Genomic DNA, 20,178 nt, shown 5'->3' with positions numbered 1-20,178 from the left:
CGAAACTATCTGCTTATCCTCATTTTCCGAAAAAAATAAAACTTGGTATGTCTCAATAAGTGTATTGTAGCCACTATACTGTATGTGCATTGTAGTCACTATCTTGTAAATGTATGTAACCACTGTTTTGTATGTAGCCACTATTATATTAACCCCACCCCTTATGTAATACCCCCTGCAAGGTATTTAAGGAAAATAAAGTGAAGTGAAGTGAAGGCAGTGCTTCCGTTGATTGACGTGGGGAGCTGGTCGGCCAACACATTTCCTTCTATCTCGCGGTGTCCTGGCACCCAGCACTTGACGATATGTTGCTTGGAAGCATAGGCTGCGCAGAGTATTGAATAGAGGGATATAATTACAGGGTTTCTGTGTTTTTTTTAGATTTTTCAACGCTTTTACGATACTCAGGGAGTCTGTGTATATAACTACCCTTGGCGCATTCAATTCGTTGATGTGTTAAACCGCTACGAATAACGCGTAAGCCTCGGCTGTGAAAATGCTTGTGCTGGTGGACAGAACGCCGGCATTTGATAAAGATGGGCCGACTGCTGCATAGGACACGACAGTATGGGACTTTGATGCATCAGTATAATATTCTGAACAGTCATGTTCATGTTGCAGCTCTAAGAAATACATCCAAATGTGTATGAGGGAGGCATGCTTTGTGACAGCTACGAAAGATGTGCCACAGTCTATAACCTGCCACTGCCATGGCGGGAGCCGCAGAGCGGAGGGGCTGAGGTGGTATTCAAGCAGTGGGACATTTGTTTCTTCAGCTAGGTCTCTAACAGGCAGCGAGAAAGGGCATGCCATTGCGGGCCGATTGCAAAAAAGTTGAGAGCTGGACAGGGCGTTAATGATGGAATATGCGGGTTGCTCACTGTTCGCATTTACTTTAAGAAAATATATGACGGAAGAATATGTTCTCTGCATATAGAGTGACCACTCGTCCGATTCCACATAAAGGCTTTTAACTGGGCTTGTTCTAAAGGTGCCTGTGGACAGGCGGATGCCTTGATGATGAACAGGGTCCAACATTGTCAAAGCGCTTGGCGTGGCAGAGTGATAGACTATTGCCCCATATTCAAGGCGTTAGCGTATAAGGCTTCTATACAGATTCATGAGGCACTTTCTGTCGCTGCCCCACGTTGTTCGTGACAGCACCTTTAGGATATTTATTGTTTTCAAGCACTTATTTTTAAGATGTTTTATGTGCGGTACAAAGGTTAACTTCGCATCTAAAATTATGCCTAGGAACTTATGTTCTGTGTTTACGGGTAGACGCTCACCCTTAACGACCACTTCAGGATCAGGGTGCAAGCCTCTTTTTCGTGAAAAGAAGGACACAGGTGCTTTCTGTGGGTTCAGTTTGAACCCGTTTTCATCAGACCATTTGGATACCTTGTTAAGGGCAAGCTGAACCTGTTGCTCACAGATCCCAAGAGAACACGATTGAAAACCTATCTGCACATCGTCGACATATGTTGAATAAAAGATATTACGTGGAATGTACAGAAGGAGAGAACTCATTTTTATAATAAAGAGCGTACAGCTGAGCACCCCACTCTGTGGCACTCCGGTTTCCCGTACAAATGTTCGGGACAGAACATTGCTCACTCTAACAAAGAATGTACGATCAGACAGCTTTCAATGACACTGAACATATTGCCGTGTATACCTATGTGTAAGAGGTCTCTCAATATTCCAAACCTCCACGTAGTATCGTAGGCCTTCTCCATGTCAAGGAACACAGATAAGAAAAACTGATTATGAACAAAAGCCCCACGTATGTGTGCCTTGATATGTGTAAGATGGTCGGTGGTAGATCAGCCCTCTCTAAACCCGCACTGGTATGGGTCGAGCAATTTGTTTGTTTCTAAGTAGTGGAGTCAGCGGCAATTACTCATTTTTTCAAATAGTTTGCAGAGGCAGCTTGTTAACGCTATAGGTCTGTAACTTGATACAGTAGAGGAATCCTTCCCCTGCTTCAAAACTGGAATTATAACAGCCTGCTTCCAGGAGGAGGAGATCACAATTGAAAACCATATGCGATTAAAAAGAGAGAGGAGGGTTTTTTTAGTTTCGGAGGGTAGTTCCTTCAGCATCGCATACGTTACGTTGTCAGAACCTGGGGTAGATGTATTACAGCAGCTGAGTGCTCTTCGCAGTTCTGCGAAGCAGAATGGTTCATTATATGCCTCATTTCTTGCGGATTTTCTTTCTAACTTTTGTTTTTCTATTCGCGCTTGTAATTCTGGAAGGTTTCGGAATAGTGTGAGGAGCTCGATATGTGTTCGAAATGTGTGCCAAGAAAGTTGGCTTGATCCTCCAAGCTTCCTCGAGGCTATTCACTAGTGGCAGGGAATACGTTTATTGGCCCTTAATTTTCTTTACCTTATTCCACACTTTTCCCTCATCTGTGTATGAGTTGATACTCGATATAAACTTTGTCCAGCTCTCTCGTCTAGCTTGTCCACGCGTTCTCTTTGCCTGCGATTTGACCTGCTTGAAATTTTCAAGGTTTTCTGCTGTTGGGGAATCTCGAAGCAACGCCTGTGCTTTGTTCTGAGTGGTCTGTGCTTTCCTGCATGCGTCGTTCCACCATAGGATTCGCCGTTTAGAAGACATGCCGCTTGTTTTGGCAATACATTTAGATGCGGCATCAAGTATAAAAGCTGTAAAATACGTGACAGCGTCATCTATGGTCAGGGCAGACAGCTCAGTCCATGTCATGTGTGTAAGAGTTCTATACCCTTCCCAATCAGCTGAGTCAATCTTCCATCGAGGAACCTGCGGGGGTAGTTGATCTTTGTTCGGCGCACTCAGGATGATTGGGAAGTGGTCACTCCCATAAGGGTTTTTAAGAACGTTCCACTTAGAAAATGGTAAAAGGGACGGTGATGGAATACTAAGATCTATGGAGGAGTACGTGTTGTTTGCAAGGCTAAAATACGTAGGCTCCTTTATATTTGAAAGACATAAACTAGAAGAGAAAAGGAGCTGTTCAATGAGACGTCCTCACGCATCACAGTGAGCATCGCCCCACAGAACATTGTGTGCCTTAAAATAACCTAGAATCAGAAATGACTCTGGGAGTTCATCTATTAATGATTCTAGATCACGTCTGTGTAGCTGTTGATGCGGTGGTATGTACACAGAGCATATGGTAATGAGTTTAATGAAAAGTACAGCTCGAATGGCCACTGCCTCAAGGGCTGTTTGGAGCTTCAAATGCTGGCATGCTATACTTCGATCAGCTATAATGGCCACACCGCCAGATGGTATGACAGCATCCTCTCGTTCTTTTCGGAAAATAATATATAGCCGTAGGAAGTCCTTGTGTTTGGGAGTTGAACGTGTTTCTTGCACACATAGCACTTTCGCGTTAAACTTACTCAGAAGTTCTTGGTCATCATCTAAATTTTTAAGTATTCCTCTTACGTTCCCCTGTACGATTTTGTCCATAGTGGAAAAAAAGAAAAAGCGCTGTGTGCAGAGAAGTCTGAGATTAGCTCATTTTACAGGGCCTTTGTCAGGCCCTGTAATCGGCGGTTTGTTCTTTTTGGGGCGGTCGAGAGAAGCTCGCCGCTCCTTCGGCGCTTCCAGCGCCGTTTGGCTTGAACTGGTGTCCATAGCCTCTTGCGAGGCACTGGACCATAGCCTCTTACGAGGCTCTACAGAGCGATCTGCGCATTGCTTACACTTCCCCTCGATCGACAAAGTCTTTGTCCCCACCGAGCTGGAGGTTGATGAGGCACCCTTGGCCTCGTGATTGCCCTGGCTGCTGCCAGAGCTTGTAGATGTCACTGGTGTGGACAGGCTGAATGTGGGCAGGGCAGCGCTGGCTGCTCCCGCCGTAGGGGCTTGTGGCGTTGGCCTCGGCACGCTAGGCGTGGTCCGGGCTACTGCCAAAGGCCTTTGTAGTGCCGCCCCTCTTTGCACTATTCAGCGAAACGTGTTTTTAGTGCCAATGATGACGAGATCCGTCGTCCTGCTTCCCTGAATGTGATATTTTCCTTAACTTTTATAGTTATTATTTCGTTTTCTTTTTTCCAGGCTGAGCACGCTCTGCAGTATGCGGGGTGACTACCTTCGCAGTTAGCACAGAGGATCTCGTCATGACTACATTCATCAGCACTGTGGCCGGTTGTGCCACACTTAGCACATATCAGCTGCCCTCGGCAGCTCTGGGATGCATGACCAAATCGCTGGCATTTGAAACAATGCCTCAGGTTCGGAATGAAGGGTCGGGCATGGAGTTTTAAAGAGCCAGCTTCGAGAGTCTCAGGTAAAGTGGTTGAGCTGAAGATGAGTATCAAGTGCTTTGTCGCTATTTCGTTGTTGTTACGTCTGATTTTGATGCGCTGGACATGTATTACACCTTGGTCCTTCCATCCATCAAGGAGCTCTTCTTCACTCAGTGTCATCAAATCTTCGTCCAATACCACGCCCTTCACTGTATTCATGGTACGGTGTGCGCTCACAGAGACAGGGATGTTACCAAAGGCTACAAGGTGCGAGAGTTTATTGTACTGTTCCTTGTCTTTTAATTCGAGAAGCAAATCTCCACTTGCCATCTTCGTGGCCTTATAACCGGTTCCAATAGTCTCTGCCAAGCACTTGGCCACAAGGAAGGGTGAGATTGCTCTAGCTTTTATAGATGATTGTTCGCAGTGGAGGACATGGTATTTTGGGAAAGTTTATCTGTTTTTGGGCCAAAGTAGTGAAGTTGCGTCGGTGCGTACCCTTTTCGAGGCACGATCAGTTAGAGAGGGAGTCGAGGATCCCATGAGAAAATGTGGATTTTTCGGTAACGGCGCCTACCACCCACCACAGAGTCCAACAAGAGGACGTGGCAGAGCATGTAGACATGTCTGCGCAACGCCAGCAGTACGCAGTTACTATAACTTAATATGGTTTACCCTCGTTTGGATAGCCACACAAGGTAAACCCTTGCCGCCAGGAAAAACAGAAATAAATTGAAGAGAGGAGAGAACAGGAAAGATTGAAAGTGAGAGGAAAAGACGAAGATGAAGAGAGGGAGAGACAGGAAAAGGCGACTGACGGTTTCCCCTGGGTGGGTCAGCCCAGGGGTGCCGTCTACGTGAAGCCGGGGCCAAAGGGGTGTGTTGCCGCCGCTGGGGGGCCTTAAAGGTCCAATCACCCAGCATTGGCTCCACCCCCAGGATCCCCTTTTGACACAATTCAGCTACACACGGTTAAGCGTGGGAGGGAGTCAAAACTCCCCTGTTAGCTCGGGTCCGTGGTGTCGCTACACACCAAATGCCTACTTGCGCAGGCGCCCCTGTGGGAGGTCATACATAGGCATGAATGTCGCCTTGGAGCAGGTTGACTAAGTGCTCACTAAGCTGGAAGAGATTGGAACTAACGTGGAAGCAGAATTCCACAAAATGATTTCTCTCTGTGAAAAAAGAGAGGCAAATTTCGGAGTGAAGTATGAGATTCCACGGCTGCTCATTTCCATGGCATGCTGATTTGATGTAAAGGACCTTAACTATTCCTTGCCTCATAGTCAACTTATGCTGTGTATTCAAGAGCATATAGATAAGCATGGTGCAACCGCATTTCAGAACGACACAGGGTTGTCAGTTCGAAGTTTTTCAGAGCTTTTAACTATGTACCTGAATGAACGCGGCAAAAGAAAAATGACGGCTATGACGTCACCATAACTTATTTTGTTGACTGCCGCGTGGTGACGTGAGGGAGGTAGGGGGTCCCCAAAGGGTCCCCTTTGGGGGTGTCAAATGGCACGATCGAGTCGAGGGCTCATGCAAACTTTGAAATTCCTTTAAAATACCTTCTCAGCTATATTCACTGTTGATATTTTGCAGATGATATATGAATGTTTCTGAGAATCGACGCCAGAGGCTATTCGGTCGTGATATTTTGTGCCTGTGCATTTGAGCAATAGCAGCTTCTTGAATAGGTTGTCATTGAGATGTCAGTTCATGCTTAATGAAAAGATTGCGAAGTGACTTGCTCCCCAAAAAAGATAGGGGTGCGGCAGCTGTCTCAAGATGGCAGAGCATGACTACCTTAGCACTTCTGCCGTTACAGTGCGACCACGCGGTTGGTCATTCTGTGCATGCAGACAACCCTTCACCGCCTCCCACTGTGAGCAGCAGAGTGTCTTGGCCTGGTATAGCACAAATATTTCTCTCTCCCCCTTAGAAACAGGTCAGCTCATTTCAGATAAAAAGTACCCGTGTCTTGTGCAGTATTGCAATATAATCGATACACCCTAAATCTCGCTACTGAGGCACAGATACATTTTGCAAATGTATCTCAATAGAGAAACACAGATACTCCAAAGTATCCAAATATAGTACCGCGATACTGTCTAGTTTTGTATTGTAGTCAATATGGAGACGGGCACCATCCGAGTCAGCTTGCAGGAGAAAGGCGCATCCCAGTGAATAATTTCTGCTACTTGTCTTCCTAGCACTAGTGTGACTATACATGCATGTTATGCATGTATAGATGGCCATTGACAATTTATGGGTCAGAGTTTCACGAGCAGCACCCTCGCATGACAAATGCCACTTACTGATCCACAGCTTTCGGGTCCTCCATGGAAAAGGTTGCAGCACCAGCGTATCACCTCGGATTCCATCTTGCGCACGCCTACAAACACGTCTGAATGCAGTGGGTTCGAGCGAAGGTGTCGCTCGTAGACCGAAACCATGAGGCCCTCCAGCTTCGGGTCGTGCTCTGTATAGATGGCGCCGGACACCACCCCCTTCTTCCACTCGACGTGAGAGAGCGAATCATTCTCTGCCATCCGTTCGAGTATGGTCTCCTGCACATGCAGCATCAATTTGTTCATAAACGTGAAAACTTCACTCACTTAATTGAGAGTAAAGAAAGATGAAGAACAAGTCTTCACAGCACACAGGAACAAAAAGCAAATCGAACACTTTTGACAACAATATCATAAATAATCATCAAAATAAAAACATCGACATCTTTATTATAGATAAAAAGCAACTTAAGAATCTTCTCATCCAGAATGACGGCGTTTAGTTTAGCTTCTTCTAATTGTCCGGCTAAAATACTATATGTAAAAGAAACATCCTATAATAGTGCTCGTGTGTAACATGGCATCCTATGATGTTTGCTTTCTTTGACATTTTTTTCGTTGCTTTTTTTTTACGAGTAAAACATGTAACATTTCACTCGTCAGTGTTTCCCTTGTGCATCAAAACTTGTGCTTTTCGCATACCCAGTGTTGTAAACGTCGTATAATCATTTTGTAATGCTTTGGTAGCCGTTTAGCAACGTGTGCATTGTTTCATGATTGACCGTACACTGTTTTCTTTTTTATTTGTTGTTTTTCTCTCTTTGTGATTTGCTTATTTTATGTAAACCTGAAACTGATGTAGTTTTGATGCATTTTCTAATTTCTTGAAGTTTTGAAAATCGACGCCAAATTGTTTTTTCATGTTTGTGCTCTGCGGATTTTGTAATGCCAAGTGAAAAGGGGTAGGAGCCTCGTCAAGCTGCTAACATAGCAGCTTTTTGCTCTTATTCTTGCGTTTTCTTTTTCGCAACTCTGTGAAGAAAATGCTCAATAAAACTGAAACTGAAACTGAAACGTAGATTATAAAGAAGGTGCCTTCAAGTTGCTTTAATACAGAGAAGAATGCAAAAGGTATACACTTTGCTGCTGCCAAGTGAATGATGCTGACCAGTAGATATTGAAAATTAAATGCTTAATAACATGAACTTGAATAACTAAAAAAACTGCACGACACAACTGCACTCGGCCTTAACCTTGGCACCTGCGGGGCACACCCTTCCCGCACCACTGCTGTCACTTTTAATGCCCATGAGTGCGTCATGCTCATCACTGGTGCACCGCACGTGTCATATTATTCGCGGGATGAGTGTGATTCTCACAACTTCAACTAATATGTTCCCTAGTGAACGTTTTCATTATGAATTGGTTATTAGGCATTCATAAAGATTGGTATAAGACCCAAGCATTCATCTTGATTTTAGCAGCGCGTTGGGAGACGAGGACTAAGAAGGAATGTGTTGTTCACATTCTTTCCTTTTTAGTCCTCTTCCCTCAGTACGCTGCTAAAATTAAGATGAAGAAAGATACGGTATTTTACCGATGTGAGCAAGAATTAAAAGCTGGCAAATTATTGATAGCGAATCAGCATTTAGACATAAAAAAAGTACAGGTTGTATGTACACTCCACTGCCACTAATATGCAAGAGATAGAACTCTCATGGAACCAGGGATGGATGCAGGCTTCAGTGTTTTGGAGCAGCTCAGGGAGCAAAAATAATGCTGCTTTGAAGCAGCTCTAGAGCAGTAAAACTGGAATTTCGGAGCAATGAATTTTGGAGTTTTGGAGCAGATTTCTAAGGTCAAACACCACTGTAAATAAAACTTTTGCTTTCTGATAAACACAAAAAGTTCCAGTGGTTTTTGCTAATACTCAATGCTGATAAAGCAACCAGACTTATCACAAATTGATAATATATATATACATCTGTTCAGTCATCGCTACCAGCGACGTATATTCCAGAATAATCTAAAATGCCCACGACGTGGGCATAATCTCAACAAAATAATCCACTACAGCCTCGGAGCTTCTCGAATATCGTCAGTACGGTTTGTGGTGAAGGTAGTGCAATGGGGCGATATCAAAGCTTGAGAAAGGAACATGGCATTGTCCCCCCTCTGAAAAACTTATCGTCCCAATGCTGTAATAGAAAATGAAAGTACAACAATAATGCAAGAAAGCACAAGCAATAAATTACGATACAGCAATATTACAACAAGAAAATACACTTTTTCAGTTCGTTTATGCACATAAAACGGCTTGAGGCGCGCAACACAGACGACTTCAGGTCGCAATCGGCGTCGTTGAGAGTTTGTGATGCCGTCGGAGACAACCTGATGATTTAGAAAATCGTTCGCGCAGAAACAACATTATCATATACGGTCTGGAGGAATCGGAAGATGAAAATAGCGATTCTTTAAAGGCCAGTCTGTCGAAGTTTTTTTCAGACATACTTAAAGCTGAAAGTACATATACGGTCTGTAAAGTTAAAGTACATATACGGTCTGGAGGAATCGGAAGATGAAAATGGCGATTCTTTAAAGGCCAGTCTGTCGAACTTTTTTTCAGACATACTTAAAGTTGTATTTCCGCAGATCGAACGATTCCACAGGATCGGTAGATACTTTGGTAGTAAACCTCGCCCGGTCATTCTTAAACTTCTTGACTTCCGCGAAAAGATTAAGGTGGTGAAGAATGGCTTTAAGCTGAAGGGTTCTAACATGCGTATAACGGAGGACTTCTCTGAACACATACGGATTATTCGCCAAAAACTATGGGATGCCACTGCATCCTTTAGGAATGACGGTTTCACTATGCAATTAAGGTACGATCATGTATATATAGATAATGCGCGGTATGACTGGGATAGTATTTCCAACTCATTAGTAAAATCCACCAAACAGTCTTCTAAACGCCCCACTCTTACGAAATGACCGAATCATGATAAGGTGTGTATTCTCAATATAAATGCCAGAAGTCTCACTAATAAATTTCCCGATTTTGTACACTTGCTTGCTACCTATTGTCCTCACATTATTAGCGTCACGGAAACCTGGCTTCATGGCGACATATATGATTTTGAAATTACTCCACCAGGGTTCAATGTTGATCGTACTGATCGACTGCATGGCCGAGGTGGCGGCGTTGCCATCTTCTTGAGGTCTGATTTAAGTTTTTCTGTATTAAAGTCACCTGCAGATATTGAAACAGTCTGGTGCAAGGTTCATATAGCGAACTCTCCTATAATTGTCGGTGTATTTTATCGTCCCCCAGGTTCATCACTAGATCAGTTCACAGTACTCAGTAGTTTTATACAACAAAAAGGCTTTTCTTCAGGTAACCTAATTTGCATGGGAGACTTTAATGTGCCTGGCATTTCATGGCCATCGCTCTCCACTTTGGGCACCAATTCATCAATTTGTAGAAAGGTGATTAATTTTTCACTAAACTTGGGTCTTAAACAAGTTGTCACTGATGCCACAAGGAACAATGTTATACTGGACTGCGTTTTTCTCAGTGCTTTACTGTATACAAGGGGGTTTACAGTTCAGGTCATTAATGGTATTTCTCATCATAAAGGTGTACTAATCTCTCTTAATTGCACAGTTCCGAAATGCCGCTATGAATATACAACTTTTCGTGATTATAGCCTGGCTGACGATGTGTCTATAATTGACACCTTAAGCAGCAAGTTTGACATTTTTAAAGAACTTAGCTATACTGGTAATGTCAACAGTTTGGTGTCTTATTTTGAAAACCTTGTTATAGAATGTATTGAAACACATGTACCACTAAAAACTAAAAAGAAAAATACTGAACTTCCATGGATAACAAGAGAAATACTGCATTTAAAGCGTCGACTATCAAGACTAAGACATGCAAGTCGTAATGGCAATGCCCTGCGTAGAGCTGAATTCAATACAGTGAAGGAGGAACTTCGTACGAAAATAAATGCTGCTAAAGACTCTTTTCTCGTTTACCTTGCCAAATATGGTTAAGAATAACCCCTGAAAATTTTGGAACTCAATCTCGCCAAAGGAATGCTCTACTAGTACATTCGTCCTTAGTGAAACTCCTACTAGCCAGCCACAGGTCATTGCCAATGCATTTAACGAATACTTTACATCTGTCTTTGCTCAGGATAATCACGAAATTTCTTCTTACACTCCACTTCATGCCTCGCTTGTTTCTATTGATAATGTCTCTGTGTCTACAGAAGGTGTTTTAAATTTGATTTTAAATGTTGATTCAAAAAAGTCGTCTAGCCCAGACAATGTTAGTAATATCATCGCTATTCTCTATGGACAAGCCAATACCTGTCAGTAATTTTCAACAAATCATTATCAACATCAACTGTTCCATCATCATGGAAAATTGCACAAGTCCTTCTACTCCAGAAATCAGGTAGTAGGCAATCTGTATTAAATTACAGGCCTATATCATTAACCTCTCACTCATGCAAACTACTGGAACATATTGTCTTGAAACACATCATCAATTTTCTCGAAACTAACAATATTCTGTCCAATGCACAACATGGTTTCCGGTGTGGATTTAGTACCATAACTCAGCTAACAGAATTCACTCCTGACATATCTATAGCTCTTGACTTAGGTCTTCAGGTGGACGCATTATTCATAGACTTTTCTAAAGCCTTCTATACTGTCATCCATTCAAAACTTCTATATAAACTCAATCTCTTACTAAAGAACCAATTGCTTGTTCAGTGGATTAGAAGTTTCCTTTCAAGTCGTAGCCAATACGTATCATTTAAGACCTTCCATTAATCTAAAGCACGTGTATCTTCCGGAGTGCCCCAGGGATCCGTGCTATGTCCATTACTTTTTCTGTTATATATAAATGACCTACCCGACACAGTTTCCACTAAAATTCGTCTTTACGCTGACGACTGCGTTTTATATCACGTAATAAATTCACCTGATGATCATCATACACTCCATACATCGCTCTTAAACTTTTGCAGGTGGTGCCGAAATTGGCAGATGAGCATTAACTTTCAAAAGACAGCTGCTATGTGTTTCAGTAGGCAGAAAACCCCATCTGTGTTTGATTGTTCTTTTAATAACTATGTAGTGCAGCGGGTCTCACAATATAAGTACCTTGGTCTCCTTTTCACTACTAACTTATCTTGGTCTAGTCACATCGATACAACATGCAACAAGGCTCTGAAGAAACTTGGATACCTTAACCGCTCACTACGTTTAGCCCCAAGGGAAACAAAACTGCTTACATACGAAACCCTCGTACGACCGATCCTTGAGTATGGAGCCACTGTATGGTACCCTTATAAAATCACTGACATAAAACGCATTGAATCCATCCAGAAAAAAGCTATTCGATTCATTTACAGACGCTATGATCGTAATTTTTCACCATCGTGCCATCTAGCGCAGCTTGGTCTATCATCACTTACTAAAAGACGAGACATCGAGTCTCTGAAACTTTTTCAATATTTAATTCACCGCAATATTCACCACACAACAACTACATAACACTTGCCAAACCATCATCCACCAGAAACAGCCACGCACTTAATGTATCTGTGTTTCATCCTCGTACTGATTTCTTCAAATACACCTTTTTTCCTCGAAGTATTGAAATGTGGAACCTCATACCAGGTCACATTCGGTCTTTGCAGAAGGATGAATTTTTAAAGGCATTAAAAGACCGTGTGCTGTAAACCTTTCATTGTTTGTATAACTCTGTTTGTAAAATTTTTGTATTTCTATGATCTGCCAATTGTACTTGTGTATTCAGCTGTTTTGTTTTGTACCTTTTTATTATTTCTTGCTGTGTACCCACTCCTGCGATGGCCTCATAATGGGGCTGCAGTATTTAAAAATAAATAAATACATAAACCTCGTAATCGAGTGGGCCGAGACGTCGAATCACCCTGTACGGTTCCGAGTAGCATCGCAGAAGCTTTTCACTGAGTCCATGTCGGTGTATTGATGTCCACACCCAAACACGTTCACCGGGCTGGTATTCCACGAAGAATCGTTGAAGATTGTAACCGCGGCTGTCGGTCGTCTCTTGATTCTTGATACGGAGGCGGGCGAGTTGTCGGGCTTCTTCGGTGCACTGGAGATACTCACTCACATCAAGGTTTTCTTGGTCCGTCACGTTGGGTAACATGGCGTCAAGTGTCGTTGCTGGGCTCCTTCTGTAGACCAATTTGTATGGAGATATCTGCGTCGTCTCCTCCACCGCCGTGTTGTACGCAAAGGTCACGTACGGAAGAATGGTGTTCCACATCTTGTGTTCGACATCGATGTATATTGCCAGCATGACAGCGATTGTCTTGTTCAGCCGCTCGGTGAGACCATTTGTCTGTGGGTGGTAGGCGGTGGTACGGCAGTGGTTTGTCTTGCTATGTCTCAAGATCGCTCGAGTCAAATCAGCAGTAAAGGCCGTACCTCTATCAGTGATGTCAACCTCTGGGACACCATAACAAAGGATGATGTTCTTAATGAAGAGCTTGGCTACCTCTTCGGCGCTACGTATGGGTAGGGCCTTTGTTTCGGCGTAGTGGGTGAGGTAGTCAGTAGCTATGACGATCCATTTGTTTTCTGAATTCGACGTCGGAAATGGCCCCAGTAGGTCCATCCCGATCTGTTAGAATGGTTGGCGACGTGGTTCGATCAGCTGAAGAGAGCCTGCTGGCATTGTCAGCGGCATCTTACATCGCTGACAGTGTCGGCATGTCCTTACGTGACGAGCAACGTCGGCGGTAACATGAAGCCAATAGTACCTTTCTTGTATCCTCGCGAGCATGCGGGAAACACCAAGGTGTCCTGCCGTTGTATCATCGTGCTGGGCCTGGAAGAGTTTTGGTCGCACAGCTGAAGGCACCACAAGAAGGTACTTGGCTCGCAGCGGCAAGAAGTTCTTTTGAAGAAGGCCATTTCGCAGTGAAAACGACGTCAGTGCCCATTTTAATACAATCGAAACAATGGAGGTCTTGCCCTCGAAATATTCGATTAGGCTCCCAAGTTCCAGGTCAGCCCGCTGGCATTCCGCAAAGTCGTCCGCCATTATCGTTCACAAGAAGCAGTTGTCATTCAGGTTTTTCGGGCAATGGCGGGTTGACAGGGGACTCGTAACGAGGGGTCTGCGCCTGAGTGTTCTCTACCGGACTTGTAAATGACGGTAATGTATTCTTGCAGTCTCAGGCTCCATCGGGCAAGGCGACCTGAAGAGTCCTTCAAGTTAGCTAGCCAACACAAGCCGTGGTGGTTGCTCACAACACTGAAGGGCCTGCTGTAGAGGTAAGGACGAAACTTTGACATCCCCCAGATAATGGCAAGGCACTACTTTTTTGTTATGGAATAATTGCTTTATGCCTTGGATAGGGATTGCCTAGCATAACTAATAACCCTTTCCAGTCCATCAGCTCTATGCACAAGGATGGCACAGAGTCCTACGCTGCTTGCATCAGTGTGCACTTCTGTTTCGGCGTTTTCCTCGAAGTGTGCAAGTATCGGCGGCATATGTACGCGTCGTTTTAGTTCCCCAAATGCTTCCTCCTGTCGCGTTTCCCACTTGAGCTCGACGTCAGTTCTCGTAAGGTTAGTTAGTTAGTGAGTAGCTCGACGAAGGGGGCAAAGTTTTTGACGAAGTGCCTGTAAAAGGCGCACAGGCTGAGAAATCGACGCACGGCCTTCTTGTCGGCAGGCGGTGGAAATGCAGCGATGGCGGCTGTCTTCTGCGGATCAGGTTTTACTCCGGACCTGCTTCTCACGTGGCCCAAGAACAAAAGTCCCTCAAACGCGAAGCAGCACTTTTCTGGCTTCAGGGTGAGTCCAGAAGTCTTAATGGCTTGAAGTACAGCTTCAACGCGTCGAAGGTGCTCGTCGAAGCTTGAGAAAAACATGACATATCGTACAAGTAAACAAGACAAGTCTGCCACTTCAGTCCTGCCAGCACGGTGTATAATGCGTTCAAAAGTCGCAGGTGCCAAGCCAAGACCGAAAGGCATGATTTTGAACTTGAAAAGGACGACTGCGGTTATAAACACTGTTTTTTCTTGGTCTCTCTCATTTACATAGATCTGCCAATACCCTGTCTTGAGGTACATCGATGAAAAGTATTTGGCGCTGTGGAGTCGATCAAGGGCATCATCTATTTGGGGGAAAGGGTATACGTCCTTCTTAGTTATCTTGTTGAGTCGGCGATAGTCAACGCAGAAGCATAGTGTTCAATCCTTTTTATTCACTAACACCACCGGTGAGGCCCATGGACTCTTTGAAGGCTGGATAATGTCGACGCGGAGCATTTCGTCGACTTGTTGCTTTATGGCTTCGCATCGAGACTTTGTAGGGACAATGACGGAGTGGCCTGGCATTTTCTTCTATTACGATTCAATGTTTGGCGACATGGGTCTGTCAAATTCTCGGTGATGACAAAAAGCAGTTCTTGTATTTCAGGAGCAAGTTTTCGAGGTGCTCTTGTTTATGCGTCGGAATGCTCGGATTAACGTCGAATGCTGGTGGAAGGGTTTTGTCGTTGGGGTAAATTCGGCGAAATCGGCGAGGACGAAAGCGTTGCTGTCTTCCAGTATCTCTTCGATGTAGGCAACTGTCGTGAATTTGCTCACGTGCTTGTACTCGTTGCTCAAGTTCATGAGCATCCCTCTTGCACTTCCTCCTCGCAGCTCAGCTATTCCTCTGGCGACACAAATTTCCCGGTTGATCAAGAGGTGTTGATCACCTCCAACGTGCCTTGCATGTCTGTAGACGACGGAAATGCTGGAGCGAGGAGGAATGGTGACTTGGTCTTCCAGTACATTCAGGGTGTGCCTTCCTGACGACGTGTGCGGCGGCAGTGCTTTTTTTGTGGATAGTGTTATGGACTTTGCTCTCAGGTCAATGACGGCACCATGGAGCCTTAAGAAGTTCATACCAAGAATGACATCTCTCGAGCAATGCTGCAGTACGACGAAGCTTACAGATTAAATTTAACGGGCAATGGTGACTCTGGCTGTGCAGGTTCCTGCTGGTGTAACTAGTTGGCCTCCAGCTGTACGGATTTTTGGGCCTTTCCAAGTTGTCTTAACTTTCTTTAACTTTGCGGCTAATGTCCCACTAATGACGGAATAGTCGGCTCTGGTGCCGATGAGAGCTGTGACGCTGTGCCCGTCGATGAGGACGTCGAGGTCGCTAATTCGTTTTCTCGCGTTGCAGTTAGATCGCAGTGTCGCATCTTGGCTACGGCAGTTTGTACTGCTGCTTCGACGTTGCGTCATCAAGTCGCCTTCTGGCCCTGAAGTTTTCTTGTCAGGGCAACGTTCGTGTTGTGGCGGGTTCTTAAGGTTTCGTCGCGACGTCGTTGCCGTTGGCGGAAGATCTTTGGCAGTTCGTCAAACAGCAACCGCACCTCCAGCGGTTGCTGCCCTTAGTTTCCCGGATAAGGGCTAGGAGACCGGCCCCAGGCTGCGCCAGTGTATGGCCGGCGGTGAGGTGAGGCGACATGTAGTGGCCAGGTGATAGCGGACGGACGAGAAGATCCTCTGGGTGTTCACTGCGCTGCTGCAAATTAGTTGGCGAGGTCTTTCCCCCCGCTGTGGACGTGGTGCATCTATGGCAAAGCCACACAGTCCTCTGGCAGGAGCGGTAGGTATGGCTAGCTTCTCCGCAGTGGTAGCAGAGAGGTCGGTGGTCAAGGGCACACTACACGACGGTTTTTCTCTGAGCGTTGCGTTGACCGGCGGATGGATGATATGGCGTCAGCGGCGGCGGTGAAACTGCGACGGTGCGGCCTCTTGACGTGGGCATAAAGGGGGAAGCAAAGCGTCCGGTTGCAGCAGCGTAGCTCATCGCTTGCAGATGAGGCTGTGGAGCGTCGGACATTCCAAGCGATTGCCGAACTTCTTCGCGGAATATGTCGGCGTTCAAGTCCACTTGAGGCTGCGCTGAGGGTAACAGCTTGCGCAGCTCCTCCCAAACGATCGCTCGGATAGCCTCGTGTAGGCCGTCGGACCAGAGTGCTTGCCTTTCTGCGTGCTCTGGCGTAGAGCGGCGACTAAATTGTCGGGTGCGCATCTCCAGTGTCTTTTCAATCGTTGTCACTTCGGAAATGAATGCCTCAACAGTGCACGGTGGGTTTCGCATCAGACCTGCCAACAGCTCCTGCTTTACTTCTCACATGAGGAAGCGAAACTTTTTGTCTTCACGCATATCAGGGTCAGCGTGCCGGAATAGTTTCATTATCTCTTCCGCGAAGAGAGTCACGTTTTCGTTTAGAAGCTGCGAACAGGTTTCAAGCAACGCTTCGGCTCTCTACTTGCATATGACGCTCGTGAATGTAGCTAGGAACACTGTGTGGAATGTGTCCCATGTTGTCAGGGTTTGCTCTTGGTTCTCGAACCATATACGAGCTGCACCTTGTAAGGCGAAGTACGCATGACGAAGCTCGTCTTCACTGGTCTCGGCATTGAAAATGGCCACTCGATCGTATGGCTCCAGCCAACTTTGCGGGTCTTCAAGGGCTGAACCATGGAAGGTCGGCGGCTCCTTGAGTTGCCGGAGCAGGATCGGTGCCAACGGCATAGGGTCTTTCATCGTTGCTGCGGCTGTGGTCAAGGTCTTGGTCTGCCGGGTCTTCTCAGGAAGAAGCCCGAATTCTGGCGGTAGACCTTCTTGCCTGCGAGTTGTTCGCTGCTCAGGGTTGTCGTCGATGTCTTCATGGCTGGCGCTGGCTTCATAGCTTGATGGGGGCATCCGGTACATGGAAGGAGCAGCACCTCCACCAGATGCGACGAGGTCGTGACATGGACGAAGGGGGCAGACTGAAGGTGGAATAATACTGTTTATTCTGGCCGAACTTGTGGCCATGTAAAAAGAAAGTCAGTTTACACCAAGACACTGGCACTAATAGCGGGGAGCAGAGCATCGGCCGTCGATCAACTTACAAGCGGCGAAGCGTGTCGGCATTTATACACTTACCATCGAACATTCTAGCGTTATCGATAGCGGTGACGTAAATTCCAGAATAATCTGAAATGCTCACGATGTGAACATAGTGTAACGGGGCGATAACAAAGCTTGAAAAAGGAACGTGGCAATATATATATATATATGACAACATCCAAGACCCTCAAGACACTTCTTTATTGTCTAGAGCATATGCCCCACAACCCAAACTGGAATGGTGATAAGTATGTACAGATGAGAAAATGGAACGCATAAATAATGCTCACACTTATTTCCCCCGTGCACTTGAGCGGCCGGCCCGGCCGAGACTTAAGTGAGAAAGGTATGGCGAACGAAGGATTACAGACATGAAACGTGAACTATCTTTTAGAGGCACGGTAACGACGATCGGAGGAACCCTCCACTGGAGTGACAGGGTAGTTGACAGGAGATGTTCGTTCTCGAACAACGCAAGGCCCGGGAAAGCATGACAAACTTTTCACACAATCTGAAAGCATAAACAGGTCTCCAAAGTATAACTTCACCTCCAGGACGGAAGGCGACGTCTCCACAAAAGCTGTCTAGCATTGCTTGTGGTCTTGTTGACTGGCCTCTGTGTTAAGCGAGCATGTTGTCGTGAGTGCAAGCCTGGAGACGAAATGTTCTGATGTAGTTCCAGAGGTTTTCGTCATTACATTGAAGAAAGAGGCGTCAGTGGTGAATGTCGATGCACGACAATAGATGAGGAAGAAAGGTGGTTCGTTGAACAGGGGTGTTATGTGCAAACATCACGAACAGAGAGATTTTGTCCCAGTTATTGTGGTTTGCTCCAATGTGTATAAATATCATGTCGGTTAGAGTCCGGTGGAATCACTCTGTCAAGGGGTTTGTTTACGAATGGCAAGTTGATATGGTCTTGTGAAATGTGCCACAGGTTCTTAGAATTTCTTCAAGAATTGCAGACAAAAAGGCCTTGCTCTGGTCACTCAACAACACGCGAGGAGCAGACTGCAGGTGGAATAAAAAACTGTTTATTCGGGCCAAACATGCAACACAATGGCTTGTAAAAAGAAGGCGCCAACATCTGAGGCAGAGCTAGTGAGTAGACGAAAGGTCTCCGCATATCGTGTGAGGTGGTCGACGGCTGTTATAATCCAGCGGCGGCCTGCAGGCATTACGGAAAGTGGTCCAATGAGGTTTATTCTGACGACAAAAGATGTTTTGGGATATGGGATCGGTTGTAATAGGCCAGCACGAGCTGAAATTGGTTGTTTCCGGCGTTTACAAATTCGCGAGAAGCGACATAATTAGCTACAAACGTAGAAAGACCAGGCAAGAAGAAAATGCTCTTAACGCGGTTGTAGCTCTTCTAAAACCCAAGTTACGAGCTGATGGATCGTTGTGCAATGCTTAGAGAACTTGTTTTCGCAACGAATGGGGAAGTACTGGCCCCCACCACAGCCCATTCGGGTTGTAAGTTTAGTGCTGCAGGACACTGTTCTCTAACACGAGTCCTTAACGATCAGGAGCCTATGACGAATAATTTGAGATCAAATTTCGCACGTGTGCACACAAAATGACGTCACTTATTCACAAGTTACTGCGTCACATCCGCTTTTTGTTGTTGTTATTGTTCTGTTGGAAGTGTTCTCTACCTACAGAAATGGCGCTAAGCCCCATGAGCTGCTGATCACCTGCCATTTTTTTTATGTATGAGCTTTTATGGAGCCTTCACACTTTTCAAGTTCCAATTCGCAGCTTCTCCTCAAAAAAAAAAAAAAAAATCACATGTCTAAAAAGCAGAGCAAGCGCACGTTCATGGCGTTTATAAATGCTTCCCAATACAGTAGACTCTCATTAAACGGAACCTGAAGGAACCAGTAAAATGTGTTCCATTTAACAGGAGTTCTGTTTACAGAGAGACGAACAGGGGCACACAATGCAAGAACGGAACCAATCTTGTCAGAAGCATTTGCACACCTGCCAAGTTCAAAGATTCTGAATTCGGAAAGTTTCTGCAACAAGGAAGGGGGCGGGGGGATCGACGTGCTGGATTATTTTCCTTCTTTTTTGGCTCCAAAATAAAAATAAAAAAAGACATCGCACAAAAACAAGAGGGGGGGGGTCTCAATCGCAAGTGCCAACATCGACATTGCGGTCTTATAATGCCTCGGAGTGGCCGAAAACACGAGGTAGGTTTCCCACTAAGGTTAGAGTCCCAAAAGGGAGCACAGCACAAATACTTCTGAAATTTCACATCATTAAAACAACTAGCGAGATTTATTTCTGTCAAAACAACTCCCATGTGTCTTCCTAGAACACACGTGAATGGACAGGACGGCGCAGCTGGCTGCTGCAAAAGTGCGTGTCTAAGCTTTGGCTTTGTTCGCTACAAGATTCTTTGGACAGGAAAACCAAAACTCTTCTAACCTTTTTTTTTAAAGTCTTTACTGCCTTTAATCTACCACTGCGTTAGCTACGTGCCCTCTGAGCTTGCAGATAGCCATCGTGCAACCGGGACCGCAGTTTTGTGCGTAGCGGTTGCAGCAAACTGTGATTCAGTTTTATATCTGCGTCCATTTTCAATCTGTGTGCATTGGCTGCGCACATGCCTTCAAAACTAAGTCGTTTTATGCTATGTATAATTG

General features: G+C 45.2%; 1 protein-coding gene across 10 annotated transcripts in view; it reads right to left on the bottom strand.

The window, feature by feature from the left end:
* Positions 1–20,178, bottom strand: part of Sply (Sphingosine-1-phosphate lyase) — a 707,429-nt gene that overhangs the window by 495,664 nt on the left and 191,587 nt on the right. For all 10 annotated transcript variants that reach the window (XM_075884539.1, XM_075884541.1, XM_075884540.1 and 7 more), the window contains one exon: positions 6,569–6,820. In XM_075884539.1, coding sequence (XP_075740654.1) covers positions 6,569–6,820 — 252 coding nt within the window. The remainder of the gene's footprint in view (positions 1–6,568; positions 6,821–20,178) is intronic.

This window comes from Rhipicephalus microplus, unplaced genomic scaffold (genome assembly GCF_043290135.1).
Source record: "Rhipicephalus microplus isolate Deutch F79 unplaced genomic scaffold, USDA_Rmic scaffold_34, whole genome shotgun sequence".
In the NCBI taxonomy this organism is placed as follows: Eukaryota; Metazoa; Arthropoda; class Arachnida; order Ixodida; family Ixodidae; genus Rhipicephalus; species Rhipicephalus microplus.
The sequence above is the reverse complement of the archived record's forward strand: the minus strand, read 5'-3'. Positions and strand labels throughout refer to the sequence as shown.